Below are 16,625 nucleotides of genomic sequence, written 5' to 3'. Positions count from 1 at the left end.
GGCAGGACTTGCAACAGGATCTGCATCAGAAATAGAACTGATTTCTATTTTAACCCTTGGCAACGCAGACGCTCATTTGCGCGCGAGCAGTGTGGGTGCAATCATTGAAAAACAGATTTCTACATTTATTTTGCAAGACGCGAACGGTGTAGTCAGGCTGTTAGACATCTTGGTAAGTGTTCAGTTATTCCATTTACCATTCAGTAACACTGGAGCATAGTCCTGAGGCAACAGGTAATGGGCATGCAAAACAATGACCGATTAGAACCTATTGAATAAAACAAAAGCTACAAAACTAAGGCTGCATTTACACAGGCGGACCAGTTCTGATAATATTTTCACAAATGTGTCTCCCCCCAATCAGATCATCTCTGATAAATACCTGATGTGAAAATATCTAAAATGTGTGGTCAAAATACTAATTAGTGGGGGGAAAAATATTAGAATTGGGCTGCCTGAGCAAGACCTTGTGAGACAGAGGCCATTTGATCAAGTTAATTTGGTTTTGGCGAGGTACACTGTCATTACCATTGATCTTCTATGGAAATATATACATCACGGTAGGCTTCCAGTTCAGTTATATCTATGTGGCTCCCTAACTATAATAAAAACAGCGATTATAAATGTAACAAACAAGCAATCTATTGCAGTTATACAATATGCACTACAATCGCTTAGTCCAACTGTCTTCAAGACCATAATTCAAAGTAGCCTATATTATGAGATTGTACCTGGAATATACTGCTGTGAAAGACAGTTGAACTACTGATTTACTCTGATGGATATCAAGTCTTCCATCCAAGGAAATCCTCTTCCGATCTCAAACAGGCTTCATTAAAACATTAGCACATAGGATTGATTTTTTGTGGGGGAAATAATGTTACTAACCAGGTTTCCATCCCCCAAAAACGTGACGACGCATTTGTCCGTACACTTTCCAAATGTCGACAAAACAAAACAAGGTGCAATCTTTGCAGAAATGAATTACGCTATAAATGGTGGTGGAAACTCCTTTATGGGCATGTATTGCTATAATAAACATATCGAAGTAAACTTGGGAGTTACGCGATGTTGTGTGGTCGGGAAAACATGCAGTTTATTACACTGCAGATTAAATAAATTAGGATGAATTTCACCCGTAGTGAAAGTGAACAGTGATGAGCTTGATGCTCCTTTCCAATAAACAACGATTGTCTTATTCTGGTGACATGATCAATGCTTGGCTGCCTTTTCACAAAAAGTTTGCTGGATCGAATCCCTGAGTTGACAAGGTAAAAATCCTTCTTTCTGCCCCTCAACAAGGCAGTTATCCCCCTGTTCCCCGGTAGACCGCCATTGTAAATAAGAATTTGTTCTGAACTGACTTGCCTAGTTAAATAAAAACAAATAAACATTTACCCATAATAATCTCATCATGTAGGTAGACTTCCCGCACCGTATATACGAGCTGTTGGCTACAGCGCACGTGCTAATACCAGAGTGGGCACATTGACTATATAACGCAATCTTTTTGTGTAACAAAACCATCAGTAGAGTTAAATTCGATAGCAACCCATCTAGCTTGTCTTTTTTATTCGGTACATTGGAATTTAACCGCAAAAGTTTTTGTATGTGCACTGCGTCATCACGCACAGACTTTCATCCACAACAAGTCAATTTGATGGAAACCTTTCTGGTAGGAAAATGCACATTGTTTTTATACAGATTTTAGAATATTCGCATAAATCTGTCACCAATTGGATGGAAACCTATCAGCATTTTGTGCAAAAACATTAACATTTGGTAACAAAGCATAGACTGCTTAAAGGATATAAAACAATGTGTAATTTTGTCATTTGGGTGAACTATCCCTTTAATATATTTTGTAACATGTTCTGGTGAAAGTCAAATGGAGTTCAGAATGAACAAATGCATCAAATAATGAATTTGAGTTAAGTTAACTTTTATGAAAAGTAGTTTCTCTTCTCTACGTAAACAATGTTTTTATTTCCCTTGAATAATTTACAAATTAAAGGGATACTTTGGGATTTTGGCAATGAGGCCCTTTATCTACTTCCCCAGAGTCAGATAAAGTCCTGGTTACCCTTTAGGTCTGTCCAGTATGAAGGAACTTAAGAGGTAGTTTTGCAAGTTAATGCTAACTAGCGTTACCCATAGACTTCCAGTTATTGCGCTATCTTTCTGCATTGTTATATTTTAGGTATTTTGTTTTAGTCATCAACACATGATGCACCCTAATTTGTGGTGTGTTTACTACTGCAAACATTTGGGGATTTATCAATTTGTTCATTGACAAAATAAATAATTTAAAACATTGAATTTACACCTGCTCCAGATCACATAGCATTTGAACTTTGACCTGTGCCAGATAGCCAGGGCAACATTACATGAATTTAGTTTACTGGATATGCAAGTTGTGCTAACCACCTCTGCACAACTAAATCAGAATCGCTGAAATGTTTGACTCCTAAATTTGAATATCTATATTTATGACATCACACACAGCGGGTGTTCACTAAAGGGTGACTATAAAAAGGTACATTTAATTCAATGTTGTTCCTAACTTAAATGGATGCATTTTGGGGAGCGATGTGAAGTGGAGATCAAACATGATTTCCGATGTTCTTAAAAAAAAAAAGGGCACCATCTTTGTCAATAAATTTGAACAGAAATGTAACTCCTGTAAAATTAGACTCAGCGAAATGACATTGCCACGAGCAGCATCGCAGATATTGATATGATCGAGATGCAAGACATTGCTCTCCCGCAGTCACACACAGCATGCTTCATACCGTATACAGCGTGGTAGCCACAGGACCAAAAAATGCATAGAAGTTGAGTATCACGCTTCACTCTTAGTTGTTGCGGAAATTGACCCAATATGCCTTCTACTTTCTGCATCATATTGCTACCTTTAAGGATTAGTAGAATTGAATTTATTGACATCCATGACTCGTCCTCTAACTTGCAAAAACTAATCTGATTCTACATTACCGTTTACCTCAACCACTAGAAGACAACACTTTTCTATGCATCTTTGACACCATTAAATCATTTAGAGCTATTAATTCCAGATTATCAAGGCATTAAATAGACACCACAATGTATCTATGGCTCTGGGATTAATCCATGTATGGATAGCTCACCATACTCCATGTTAGCAGCGAACGTTCCATGACGGAAGGATTACTATTTGCATTGTAACTAGAATTAAACTTTTTGGCTAAAATGGCACCCATAAAAGACTTGAACTGTTAGAACTTTTTATACCTACAAGTTTAGAAAACAACGTTTACTTTACATGAACTATATGCATTTTTCTTCAGTCATGAGGTCACTAGGATAACCCCCAACGAATACCCTGTGTGGGGCAGTCCTTCTACAGTGTTTTAGACCCTGCAAATCAGTGTGTAAACATGCAGATATGATGGTCGCGTTCCCCTGCTCAGACGTTGCATCAACCAATGGTTGCGTACCTCGTCATCGACTCCGCCGTCGGGCACCAGATTGCTATAACATGTGGTTAGCCAATAGGTAAAATACCCATCCAGGTGTTGTAAGATCTGGCATACTTCAGCAACGCCTGGGCAGAGGAACGCGCCCGTTGATTTAGTCACCTATTAGTAGTCATTTCAAAAGGGGAAGTTCCGTTTTTTTCAGGTTGAGGAACCATCGAACATTAAGTTGTAAAACAAACTTCCCCATTAACAGCCCAAGCAAGGCCTAAGACGATACATGTATTATTTATATCCCTGTTCCTCTTGCCATTGGTGCCCCAATGGATCTGACCAAGCAGGAAAACCCCAGTGAGGCATGAAACCAAGAACCTCATCATTCTTGATCCTGTGCTTTCAGCACAGCAGGGGTTTACCGCCCAACCCTGGGGTTTACCGCCCAACCCTGTGTCCACATTGTCTCTCCCATTTTCTCTCCCATTTTCCCTCATCTCAGGCCTTCCCTGCCTTCATGTATGTGGGGATGGTGCCTCGCTGAGTCAGCCCCTCAAACCTCTTGTAGGTGTAGTTCAGGAACACCCAGTCCTTCGATTTGTCTGGTTCTGTCACGTTGGAAACTGAAACAACAAGATTGTAAATGATATACAACAGTGTATTAAGGTTAATACCAGTGTTATTGTCTCCTCCTTGCCACTAGAGGGCAACACTGAATGGGAAATTAATCTAGACCTCAGAACTGTAGGAATGTGTGAATAATAGGACTATGGGTCCTATTTAATCGAAATTGGAGTTGCGCCAGAGATGATGACTCAAAAGATTCCTGTACACCAAAGCAAACCGGCACTGCAGCACAAATGTTTCTTCTGCTTTAATAGTTTTTACATTTTTATCATTTCATGCTTATTGTGAAGAACTTTGAGCTGCATTTCATGTATAGAAAGTAGTAATAGAGACAAAGTGATTATTATTACCTGGCTGAAGGATGTCCGATTCTGGGAACTCATCAAAGTTCGATGTGTCATCAATGCTCTTGATCTCAATGGAGATGGCGGCTGGTCTTTCCCTATGGAAGGAAGGCAAATGTGAGCCGTTGGTCTATTTAAAACCTTTTTCCAAATGCATTTTGCTGAAACGCATCAAAGACAACCCAATAAAGGCTACATGACTTGGCTTTTTTGGGGGATGTGATTGCATGTTATACCTCCTTTAAGATATTGCCATCACACATGCTTAGACACACACATGTCAGTACTGAAGAACACAACACATACCTGATGTGTTCCCAGTCCACAGGCTCAAAGAAGGCGTGACTCTTCATCTCCTCAACGCTCACAGCACCAACACGGTTCTCAGCGTCATTACAGTACCTGAAATGGGTTCATGTTGTTGGAGCACCAAAGCCTTTGTTTCACAAGAGGAAATCCATTGCGCTGAAATAAAATGTCTACTTCACTGCAGTTTGATACGGCATGTTTTTGTGGATGTGAATGTAATAATTATTGTGATAATTTTGGTAACTCAGCCTGCAGATAACTCACGATCCAGTTATAATGCATTATAAGACATGACATTACCATGTATGACCATCTTATGTCTTATTAACATCTCATAATGATCATGACTGAGTAACAGCTATTTTGAGTTAGCTTCAATTTTTCTAAATTGGGAGACATTGGCCTAACATAAGACTTACAATAAGATATTAAAAAAGGTTCATACATGTTTATAACAAGTACTAAAGAATTATACCAGTAAAGTGCTATAAGAATGTTTTCCTAAAAGGACAATACACTCTGATACATACACACACACACACCAGTGGATATCCTATAAGGTATCATATGACCACAAACCTGAGAATCAAGTCCTTGGCCCGCTCTGAGATGGGCACCTCGGGGGGGAAGACCAAGGTCTCCTTCCAGTTCATCACCTTCCTATACGTCTCCTGGGGTGTTTCAGAACAGAACGGGGGGTACCCTGAGAGACACACCAGGGGAGAATGTCAGTATGTTACAAAGTAGGAACAATGAGTTAGCCAGCTAACTTTCTGAAATAACGTCCTATCTTTGAGTTCATAATGAAACACAGACTTGGGCATGTTGTAATTGACTCGGTTACATAGACATACCTATCAGCATCTCATACATGATGACCCCCAGAGACCACCAGTCACAGAGCTTGTTGTATCCCGTCTGCAGGAACACCTCTGGGGCAATGTAGTCTGGTGTTCCCACTGTGGAGTAGGCCTGTTGGTTAAACAGATGGGGAGACACTAGTAAGTAAAAACAACCCAAAGGCTACAATATTGGGTGTGCTTGTTTCACAGCCCATGGTCTGTGGTGCTCAGAGGATCCTTAACAAAAACACTCATGAGATCCCTGAGGGATCCTACTCAAAGAACCAATGGGAAGGGCGGTACCAAAGATATAATGGGCAATAAAATATAGTCTCTCACATGCACAAACTCTTACCAGTTGCCTCCGGTTCTTCTTCCATGTCTCTGCTTTTCTCTTTGAGTTCATGTTTTGGAAGGCTGTGGAATATTGCAAGTTCAAAGACATGGCAGTGTTCCACCATAAAAACCACTGAATAAACAAATTATATTTTGTCTGAGTGAAAATAAAAATGAATGATTCACAAGTTGTAAAGAGTGACTCACAGAAGTCACTAGGAGGGTTGTGTGTGAGGTTCCTGTAGAACTCTGTACGGTGGGCCTTCTTCAGTCCTGTACACAGACCAAAATCAGACAGCTTTACATGGCCCTGCAGAAGAAAAAAATAAAAGACTCTTCATCACACCTTCAATACAAAACGGTTATTATATACTTTAATTGGCCATCTGTAAGTGAATGCTTCTCTGAGCATGTGTCTGTTTGTGTACAGGGGTAGGCCTGGACCAGGCCCGTGTCTCACCCTGGAGTCCAGAAGCAGGTTATCAGGTTTGATGTCTCTGTGGATGAAACCCAGCTGGTGGATGGAGTCGATGGCCAGGACTGTCTCAGCTATGTAGAACTGGGTAGCCTCTTCAGACAGGGTGTCCTTTTTCATCAGCAGGGTCATCATGTCACCTGCACATTGAATTGATATTAATGACACTATGCCAATAACCCCCTGTTTTTTTTTTTTACATGATGTGAGTAACAGATGACCAATTAAATTAAACAATATACACTCAGTGGCCAGTTTTAGGTACGCCCATCTAGGCACACCCATCCCTTTGCCTCAAGAACAGACGGAATTCATCGGGGCATGGATAGTACAAGGCGTGGCGGTCAAATGTTGCACAATTGGTATCAAGGGACCTAACGTGTGCCAGGAAAACATTCCCCACACCATTACCACCAGCCTGTACCGTAGACACCAGACAGGATGGGTCCATGGACTCATGCTGCTTAAGCCAAAACCAGATGCTCCCATCAGCATGACACAAGAACCGGGATTGGTCGGACCAAATTACACTCATTATTGTTAATTACACTCAATGGAGCTGCTGGTAAACTTTCTTAACTTGGACATAGATTTTTGGCCAGGTTAGAGTTCACACTTCCCTCTTTCAATTACAATGTGGGGAGGTTAAAAATGAAAAACTATCTACCAATCTATTAATTGATTGCTTCTCCTTGAAATCATCATTCACCTGATAAGATGTGAAAATAGTTTATTACTAACATGATGGGAAAGGTTAAAGATCCCTGCTCTAGATGGTCTCTATGTACAATTGTGTAATGTCACTATATGTATTCCCAGTAATTATATCTAATTTAAAAAATGGTTTGATGTAATTTGTGGAGTCAGACTGTGGCCAACAAAAGAAACTCACCTCCAGGTAGAAATTCCATGATGAGGTATAGGTTCCTCTTATCCTGGAAACTGTAGAACATCTTGACCACCCAGGCCCCGTCCGCCTCCACCAAGATGTCCCTCTCTGCCCGAATATGAGCCACCTGCTCCTTCTCTAACATGTCAGCTTTCCTCAAGATCTTCATGGCATATATGTGCCCGGTGTCTTTTTTCTGCACCAAGCGGACCTGAGGACAAACGTAGGAGTCACACATGAGTATGCCACATTTGAGGCTTAAGTGTAATTAGTTGCTAACTGCTTTATAAATGAGTGGTCAGACCAAACCATGCATTGCAAACCTTGAAAACTTCAGTAAAGACCATATTAATCCACAATCAATACCAGCATACACGCAAAGGTCTATATAAAGAAAATAAACTGAAGCGAGAGAGATATCATAACACACCTCTCCAAAGGCGCCTCGACCAATGACCTTTAGTGACTCAAAGTCGTCCAGGCCCAGCCGGGTCCTCTTCAGCCGCAGGAACTCTGTCTCCTTCCTGGCGTGCTGGGAGCGTCGCATGACCTTCTGTTGAAAAACATAGGCACAGAGACACCAATAATCAGGTATATATGGTTTCCTCTAAAATAGTAGATGTGGCAAACATGCAAAGAAAGTGCTACCAACGACATTGATTCCAATCCATTATTGGAATTAAAGCCATCGTTCCACACGAGTGGAGGTTTACCTCTTCATCTATCAAGCCTTCCTCATCCATGACTTTCTCCAGCTTCTTCTGCCTGGAAAAACAGAGGGGAACATGCAGGTATTCTGAAACAGTCCTCCCCAGTCTAGTTCATCTGAAACCAGTCTAGTTACTCTGAAACCAGTCTACCCCAGTCTAGTTATTCTGAAACAGTCTGGCAAAACAGTTGTGATTGTGACGCTAGCTCACGAATGTGAGGATGCTCGGGTTGAAATAAACCCCATCCATTTTATAAAGAACAAAGTCTCTCGTTCTCTCAACATAACAACCCACTATTTGGGTCCTCTTAAAAATGTAGCCTAAAACAAGCTTGCATTGCCAAATGCAAATATTCAGAACACCTGGCTGTCACATGCATGGTTGGCCTATAGGAGAATGGGTGGCCTATAGGAGACACGCACCTCGTCTCTCGCTCCTCGTGTTGTGTCAGCAGAGTGCTGTAGAAGTTCTCCACTGTCAGCTTGGCCACGGTCACCCTCTCCCGGGTGTGGTTGCTCATGGGAAGGGCAGCTGCAGTCCCTCCCGTCATGGCCATACTATCCTGTAGTGCAAAGGGAAACAAAGACAACACTGACTGACTGAGGCCCAATACACATGTACTGATATTCATCATAACTGTACATTCAATAGCTTTTAGTTCCAGTTGAGTAATATCTGAGAGACATTGTATTGCTACTGTCTCTTACGAGCAGTGAGGCGCCTGTTTAAACTGGTCTTTGTGTAATACAGACCAGTGATGCCCACTAACACATCTACTGTTACTGCTGTACTATTCTTAGTATATCTTATGTAAATTCATCCAGTGTAGATGGGTATAGATTGCATTTGGATGACTGTTAGTGCTATTTGGGTTGTTAGGTTAATCAGATATTTCTTGATTAAATCTTGTATTATTTATGTTCTTGCTTGACATTTTACTGCATTTTTAGGAGCTAGTAACATAAGCATTTTGCTGCACCCGCTATAACATCTGCTAAACAGTGTACATGACCAAAGAAAACATTGATTTGATGCAAGTTCACTCTTTCTTGAAAGACAGGTGCAGAGAGAGGGGCCATTGTGTGCAGTGGGGGGGGGGGGGGGGGGGGGGGGGACATTAACAAACATGCAATCAAGAAACCAAGTGGTCTCCACCCTGCGAGTCAGCACCGGACAGGAAGCAACTCCCCTTCAGCATGAAAAGACCCAGTCATGATGCCAGAGGGAAGGGGGCTGTCTGGGACACATACACACAGCCAAGAACAACACCAAGCTACATGCCCTCAGCTACATCTCAATAGGCAGTGAGGAAGAGTGTCTTGGGGAACTGGTCACTAGGGTTGAGCTCATGTACCAGGCCAATGAATCACAACACAATTTCCTTATGCCTGTTTTCATGAGTTGTGCACCAGGCTCCTGCTGCCTAAAACTTCAACCTTGAAGTTTCTTCTGCTTCACCTATGCAAAGGCCATCTTTAGTTATACTATTAGGTATGCCAATTTAGCAACAACAACATATTGTATTTTCCTGAGATTTAAGCTAGTAGTAATGTCCTTTGTTGTGTGGATTTCAGACATTCTGTATCTCATCACTACTCAGGCATAATTGAAATAAGGCCATCAGAAATAGCCCTACCAAAGCTTGTGAATTGTGATGTTTGATTTGAAACCAGTGTTTCGAAGGTTCCATTTTTATTTTAGAATTTTTAACTATTGAATTTGATACCTAGCTAGATCCAAAATTATTGGACTTAGACGCAAAATTAGAATGGAATTGAATGAAATAACATGTCCTTACAATGACTCAATGTCTATAAGAAGATGCCCATGATGAGGCCGCTGCTTATGTGGCGCCAGTGTTTATAATAAGGACAGTACGAGCAGGTGATAATGAATACGTCATTGTCATGATTTGTGCATTGGGGTGCGTAACAAACATGACAAAACCACAGGTATGCATGCAACGAGACAAGTCTGCCAAAAAGAAGATAACTGTATTGAATGCTGTCATTCTTCATAGTTGCTGATCGGCGTTGACCATAATGTCAAAACTATACCGAAAAGCCCTCCCACCAGACAGACAGACAGACGTGGGTTTAATAATAGCTTTTACCTACCTCTGTATCCTGCTCCAGATTCAATTGATGGCTAGGCTAGCTGCCTAGCCCTGCTCCAATATGACAGAATTTAGGTCCGTAAATTTGGCTACGGGATGAGGGGAAAGACTCGACGTTCGGTACTAGCTATCTAGCGTGAACTAGCGTCACACATTACAAACACGGACGGTGTATGGAGAAAATAAGACTCGAGTCAATGACAACTATTTCTGATATTTAACAAGACTATCAGTACACGGGTTTGGTATGCGTTGCTCGTCTCCTTTCATCCATCTTCGACCTCGAACCCTCCCTATAAATAGTAAAATACCCAATTAACGTTACTCCCGGAATGGATGCATTAAAAACATAATGCTCTCACTCCACGCAAGTACTGCTACATGAATGACACCTAGATTAGCCAATAGAAGAAGAGAAAATGAAAGGGATGTTTATTTTAACCAATCGCTCGTGGAAATATTGGGGGACGTAACCTAGCTTTCTACCAATCAGAGGAAAGTAATATGCCTTTTTCAGTTCGGTCCACGGGTTTACCTTGAGCATGCCTGCGTTCCAAGCCGCCTACGTTGTAGTAATTGAAAATACAGTATAATACAGGAAATGATTTAACGATCTGACAGGACTGCAATGTAGGACGCCTCGGGAACACTTCTCACGTCTATTAAACGTTGAAGGCCGGTTTCCCAGCTAGTGAAGGAGTTTAATTATGTGCCGGGGGAATTGGGTTAGCGTTGTTTGCATTCGTTTTGAAACTGGGCTGCCTCCCTGTGGTGAGCCAGGTACCAAGTTTGCTCAAAACAAAAGTGATGTAGGTTAAGCATGTGTAGTAATGAGTAGGATTGTCTTTTCACATGCAAAGGTATTACTTTTGATTGTAAGGGTTTATCTGCCGTCCCAATGAAAACTAGTTCAATTCAAACATGTAATTTATGGAAAATAGCATGTTTCTGAATGATGCACAATGGTGACAATATCACCGAGCTGCACAGATTACCGTTCGATTTGAGCAGGGTGCACCTCCCTCACTGAGTTCGCCCAGTCACGTGATGGGCCATAGCCCGGTTCAACCCGGGCTGCTTAATCGAATCCACTCAGTATATAAGACTTAAAAAAACCGGAGCATTCTGAAACCCATCTTTCTGTGGGGCCAAGGTTTGTGTGTGTTGCATATCAAAATGTGCAGCACTAACATCCCACATAAAATGCAAACACTTGACTTAATTTTAAAATGCCATTTATGCCTTGAAATAAACAGTTGATAAAAACATTGGTATGAAATACAAAGCATTACTTTCTAAAACACAACAGGGCTTGCATGTAAAGCGTTATTATTTACTGGCATGCAGCATGTAAAATGGGCTTCTATCAATTTAGGATTGTTGTTATTTTTACCAGTTTCTTTCAGTATGTACAAAAATGTCTACCAACAGCAGACCCTTAACTAGCATCCTCAAAATAACCAGTGTTAAGAAAATGACAGCAGATGTTGACGCCGGAGCAGTGCTGTTTAATCCAAAATAGAGTGTGCTAAGAAAAGGACAGAGTAAACAGTTCCTTGCTGGCAGAACTCAAGGTCCTTGTGTAAAGGAACATGTGAGTTCATGGCCTCACTGAATTCCCCAAGCACCAACTTCCCAATGTCCCACTCACATATTGCGAGAAGTATTTTCCATAGATTCACCTTGAGAGGTCAGCTGTTCAGATGGGCTCTTTATTTGATTTCCTGCACACATTTGCACCCTCTGGTGAGTTTATGTGAGAAAGTGATGTGATGTGAGAATGTCTTTGCCCCATGTTGTGTGGGGTCATGATTCAGGCGGTGTGGTCTGGCTGGGCCCTCCACTGCGAGTACGAAGTTGTGACTGAGCAATATCAGCCAGGGCGCTTTGGATCTTCTCTAGTAGCAAGTCCCCTCGGTATACCACCTCTTCGAGACGTGCCGCTGCATCATGATTCTCCTCCTCCAACTGCCGCAGACTGGCCGCCTAGGGAGAGGGGCAGGGAGTAAGATAAGAAAGGTGAGAGAGGGGGTGAGGGGAAAAAGAGGAAGCAAAGAAAGTTGATCAAATCTCCATACAAAATGCATAGAAATTGTAGTTATTTGAGTGTGAACTCATTGAAGTAATGTGTGCCAAAGTGAGAGTGGAGTCAATATTCCCACCTACACTTCTTATAAGGTGATTTACCAAAGCTATTTGTTTGTATGTCCGGGGCAGGGCTATGGTAACCAATGCTAATGATAGCCACTTGCAAGTCTGACTTGGATTGCAACCAAAGTAGTTACAGATTCCAGCCAATCCTCCCCAGGCCCCACATGCTATTTCCAAAGTAAGAGTATAGCAATACAGAATTAGAAGTGAACTATCGCTTTCACTTGAAAGAACGTACTATAATAATTATCAACATGGGAATGGCACTCTAGTTGGTGGTTTTCCACTCCCGTTGAATCACAGGAGTAAATTCAGCCTCCATACCTGTAGAGCTGCCGTGGACTCCTCACTAGGCAGTGAGTCAATCAGCACATCCACATCCTTAGCTGTCCGGGCAATCAGTGCAGCAAATAGTTGGGCATACTCTAGGGAAAGAAAAAACAACCACATTTCAAATTAAAAGGTGTAATCCGTAAACTTTTCATATGCAAATAGTGCTGTCCGGTCAATGTCATGATTTCTGACAAATTGTAATATATTTGTGCAAAATTAGATTAAATTTGTATCAGTCAAATGATTCACATTGCTAGTGGCTAACATAATGTAAGCTAATGGCAAGAGTGTGTCTATCGAAATTGGGTCACCCTGTCCTAAGGCAAACACACTGACCACTGCTCCAACTTGGGGAAGGTTTTAACAGACTTACATTGGCTAGGTTCGTTATACAAACCCCAAAGAACTGGAAGCACTCCAACTTTCTTTCAAGTGCCTTCCTATGTCCGTCCTTACCTCCAACAGCATCACAGGAGAGTACATCATAGAAATAGAATCAAGGATTCTATTTCTGTGGAGTAGAACCCACTTCTGACACCAGTGCATTGCTGGTTAAGGGCTTGTAAGTAAGCATTTCACTGTAAGGTTTACACCTGTTGTATTCAGCGCATGTGACAAATAACATTTGAATTGTAGCAAACGGTGGTATCCAACTTGGATCTGATATCTGACAGATCCTTACCCTCAGTGGGGTTCGATGGCTGGTCCTTGTTGATTGCTGTCTGTATGTTGCTGAACGAAGCTGGCGGCGCACACTGCTGCAGCACCCCGATTGCGTTGCAAAACTGATCAGCAAGCTGAATGACATCAAAAACACATATCATGGACATATTGTCACGAGAGAATATTGATTTAACACAATCATAAGACATTAACGTGATTATTTGTTAGGTAACTAAAGTTAACTCAGCAAACTTTGCAACCGAGATACCAATAAAAGAGAACTTAGCCAACTAGCTAGCTGTCATTATTCAGCCTAGTCCACTTCCAAATACTAAGAAGTCAGTCAATCTAAACGTAACATGACAATTTGCTGAGCATTAAATAATTTGTGGGGTGTACTAATAGCGAAATGAAAAATGAATCATACAGAATTGACTGCATCTTGAAGTTGCGTTAGCCTGTCCGCCATCTTTGTTGTTTCTCCTTCGCCTTGGATTTCCGGACAGACAAGACGTTTCTTAGCGTGTTGTTGCCATCCGCAGGTTGGAGTACACAACGAACAGTGAAAGAAAATCAAACAAAACAAAACTGGGAAAGGAGTATCAGATATGTTATATATATATATATATGATCATTATACCTTTTTTTATGTAACCTTTATTTAACTATATAATGTGTATAATAAAATCAGTATCCGAATGGGGAAAAGTGTCTGATAGACCTAGTTATTCTAACTGGAATTATAGGAGGCGATAAATAAATAAATAAAAAGCTTCTGATCTAAAGAACGTGCCCATACTTTTCCCAGACTGCAGCAGTAACAACAGGAAGTGTGCCGCTTGGCTAAGGAGTTTATCGCTAAGGTAAATCTACGAGTATTGGTTTGTTTTATGTGTAATTTCACTTTTCTTCTGACAGCTAAGTATATCAAATTTCAATTAAATACAATGCCAACATTAGACTCTTTCAGCTTTTGTTTGCTTGTATTTTCAGTGACTGATTCACCTGATTTCCGTAACATTTAAATAGCTAACGTTAACCTTGTTGATCCGCTAGCTGTAACGATAGCTAGCTAGTATCTGACTGACAACTGCCTAACGACATCATTCCGATTAAGCGTGCTTGGAAGGAAAGGTAGGTTATCAGCTAGCTAAAGTACTCCGTTCGAATATTTTGCAAACATCCTTCTGATGTCCACTGGTCAGAGACAAACTCTGAAGGTTAGCTGTACCAGGGGCATATTCATTACGCCGATTATATTGTAAAACGTTTCCTAAACGGAAGCAAACGGGGCAGGACCTACCTTAACTTGTCCAGTAGAAACTCTCGTTATTCTCTGTTTGCTTCCGTTTGGTTCTTAAAGGGTAACGGTTTACGTAATGAATACGCCCCTGCTGACCGGGAGATACGAGTTAGCTAGCTACTTAGGCAGTAAAGGTACATGAATGAGGGTCCAGATCATGATGTTTAGTATTGTTTGGATATGGTGACTCTGTCAGAATGTTAGTCCATGCATTTTGAAAAGCTCAGGACCTATGTGCCAAGATCTGAGTCAGGTATTTATGTAATGGATTCCAAGATGTAGCCTTGCATAATGAGTAACTTTGCCTTAGATCTTAAGTCTTCCTCTAAGTTACTTTAGGACTGATTTGATAAATATGGTTGGATCTCCCTCTAGTCTAGCACATTCTTATACCAATCCAATGCTTTCAAATCCTTGAGGGGCAGTGAGCAAGTGCACATTCTAGGGAGAAGGGGGAGAAATGTAATGATGTATTCATGTTTGGTGAGGCTTTAGTGACATCTTAACCTTTTTTATTTTCCTTCCAGTGTAATTTTTCAAACGGGGATGACGTGTTCATTAGAAAATGTATTGTCAGACGCCAAGTCGCTGGTGGAAAGACTTCGCAACCATGACAATGCAGCGGAGGTACTTATCGAACAGACAACGTCCCTTAACAAGAGGGTGGAGGCCATGAAACAGGTAATGCCAATGTCACTGGTGGTGCAGCTCTTTTGATTGGTGTTGGAAAGGGTACACACTTGCCTTTAACTGACCTTTGTTGAGCTAAGTTGACTGGAGTTCTGTGTATCTGTTTGCAGTATCAGGAGGAGATTGAATCGCTGAACCAGGTGGCCCGGCATCGGCCCCGTTCCAGCCTCGTCATGGGCATCCAGCAGGAAAACCGGCAGATCCGTGACCTACAGCAGGAAAACAAAGGTAGCGCAGTGTGTGAGAGAGAGTGCGATAAGCTGAAAAACAAATTAAGCTACTCTGTTTATTGGTTTCATAATACAGGCATATTACCAGTTGAAAAAGTAACCTGTCTGGATAAATCCACAGAAGTGCGAGTATAATGTGTGTATCCATGTCTTCTCTCCCTGCAGAGTTGAGAACATCCCTGGAGGAACACCAGTCGGCCATAGAGCTCATCATGACTAAATACAGGGAGCAGGTCTTCAGACTCCTCATGGCCAGTAAGAAGGATGACCCAGCCATTGTCACCCAATTAAAGGAGCAGCACACCACTGTGAGTGACCCACCCTCTTCTAGTGTCACATCATACTCAGGAGCTACCCTTTCCTCTTGTATCGAGGAAGTTCAAAGCAAATATTTATATAGTTTCTATTTTGACTCTGCAGGAAATGCAAGCGCACATAGACAAGATCAACGAGATGGCTACGGTGATGAGGAAGGCTATCGAAGTGGATGAGGGGAGGTTGTGTGAAGACGAGGAGAGGATCAAGCAACTAGAGGTGAGTCACACAGGTTGTCTGTATTCTCACTGTTTACTAAAAGCATTGACTGAGTACTAACAGTACTACTATTTCAAACATACTATTAAAAATGTATACATGTTTTTTTTGGGCAGCTGGAGAACAGTGGTCTTCGCGAGCTGCTAGGGATCAGTCGAGAGGCCTTCCTAGTTCTGACGAGAGAGGAGGTCTCGGATAGCACATCCCTGTCTGCCCTGTTGACCAGCGCCGACATCAGCCTCCGGAAGAGTTAGGCCCACACCAACACTAGCTTGAAGAGACTGTGTGTGTATGTATATATATATGCCCCCTTGTACAGCCCCCCAATCACCTACAGCCACAGACTCCCAGAGGGCACTCAACAATGAACGATGCCCCAGGTCATACTGCCGCCCACCTGTCACACTACAATGGAGGTATACATTAGGAAGCCTCTGAGACAAATGGGAAAATCCTCCAGCGGTGTAGTCTGTCATGCATTTTTTGTTTTGGCACGCATTGTGCTATCTGATGAGCCTGTGGGGTTTTAAAGTGTGAATGAGTTAAAGTGCTGCTGTTGAATGACAATAAAACACGTTAAAGTTTGGCTAGTGCCCTCCAGCTGAAACCCAGAGGTGGAAATAC

At 41.7% G+C, this 16,625-nt stretch overlaps 3 protein-coding genes across 3 annotated transcripts; 1 reads left to right on the top strand and 2 right to left on the bottom strand.

Moving 5' to 3' along the window:
* Window positions 1-2,523: 2,523 nt before the first annotated feature.
* LOC120032041 (serine/threonine-protein kinase 38-like) lies at window positions 2,524-10,447 on the bottom strand. Its single transcript, XM_038977966.1, has 13 exons — window positions 10,099-10,447; window positions 8,404-8,543; window positions 7,985-8,036; window positions 7,702-7,824; window positions 7,275-7,482; window positions 6,368-6,522; window positions 6,115-6,217; window positions 5,927-5,988; window positions 5,584-5,701; window positions 5,309-5,432; window positions 4,727-4,822; window positions 4,427-4,518; window positions 2,524-4,072 (listed from the first exon to the last, which is right to left on the bottom strand). Exons 2-13 carry the CDS (start codon window positions 8,535-8,537, stop codon window positions 3,948-3,950), a joined length of 1,392 nt encoding a protein of 463 aa, XP_038833894.1. The 5' UTR covers window positions 8,538-8,543; window positions 10,099-10,447; the 3' UTR covers window positions 2,524-3,947.
* Window positions 10,448-11,315: 868 nt separating this feature from the next.
* LOC120031989 (mediator of RNA polymerase II transcription subunit 21) lies at window positions 11,316-14,504 on the bottom strand. Its single transcript, XM_038977883.1, has 4 exons — window positions 13,672-14,504; window positions 13,264-13,378; window positions 12,573-12,673; window positions 11,316-12,083 (listed from the first exon to the last, which is right to left on the bottom strand). The coding sequence occupies exons 1-4, from the start codon at window positions 13,711-13,713 to the stop codon at window positions 11,904-11,906; spliced, it is 438 nt and encodes a 145-aa protein (XP_038833811.1). The 5' UTR covers window positions 13,714-14,504; the 3' UTR covers window positions 11,316-11,903.
* On the top strand, window positions 14,019-16,608 carry LOC120031988 (FGFR1 oncogene partner 2 homolog). The gene is made up of 6 exons (XM_038977882.1): window positions 14,019-14,107; window positions 15,075-15,228; window positions 15,348-15,465; window positions 15,633-15,775; window positions 15,888-16,001; window positions 16,118-16,608. The coding sequence occupies exons 2-6, from the start codon at window positions 15,094-15,096 to the stop codon at window positions 16,253-16,255; spliced, it is 648 nt and encodes a 215-aa protein (XP_038833810.1). The 5' UTR covers window positions 14,019-14,107; window positions 15,075-15,093; the 3' UTR covers window positions 16,256-16,608.
* The last annotated feature ends 17 nt before the right edge of the window (window positions 16,609-16,625 follow it).

The sequence above is a fragment of the Salvelinus namaycush genome, chromosome 38 (genome assembly GCF_016432855.1).
Source record: "Salvelinus namaycush isolate Seneca chromosome 38, SaNama_1.0, whole genome shotgun sequence".
NCBI lineage: Eukaryota > Metazoa > Chordata > Actinopteri > Salmoniformes > Salmonidae > Salvelinus > Salvelinus namaycush.
Note: the sequence above shows the minus strand (reverse complement) of the source record. Positions and strands in the feature narration are given on the sequence as shown.

Coding starts and splice junctions, on each gene's coding strand:
- LOC120032041 (XM_038977966.1), bottom strand. CDS start 8,537: ATGGCCATGACGGGAGGGACTGCAGCTGCCCTTCCCATGAGCAACCAC. Junction 4,823..5,308: donor GCCAAGGACTTGATTCTCAG/GTTTGTGGTCAT, acceptor AACCCATTTCAG/GTACTGTAATGACGCTGAGA. Junction 4,073..4,426: donor ATCGGACATCCTTCAGCCAG/GTAATAATAATC, acceptor TTGTTGTTTCAG/TTTCCAACGTGACAGAACCA.
- LOC120031989 (XM_038977883.1), bottom strand. CDS start 13,713: ATGGCGGACAGGCTAACGCAACTTCAAGATGCAGTCAATTCT. Junction 13,379..13,671: donor TTCAAGATGCAGTCAATTCT/GTATGATTCATT, acceptor GATGTCATTCAG/CTTGCTGATCAGTTTTGCAA. Junction 12,084..12,572: donor AGTCCACGGCAGCTCTACAG/GTATGGAGGCTG, acceptor CCCTCTCCCTAG/GCGGCCAGTCTGCGGCAGTT.
- LOC120031988 (XM_038977882.1), top strand. CDS start 15,094: ATGACGTGTTCATTAGAAAATGTATTGTCAGACGCCAAGTCGCTGGTG. Junction 15,229..15,347: donor GGGTGGAGGCCATGAAACAG/GTAATGCCAATG, acceptor ATCTGTTTGCAG/TATCAGGAGGAGATTGAATC. Junction 15,776..15,887: donor TAAAGGAGCAGCACACCACT/GTGAGTGACCCA, acceptor TTGACTCTGCAG/GAAATGCAAGCGCACATAGA.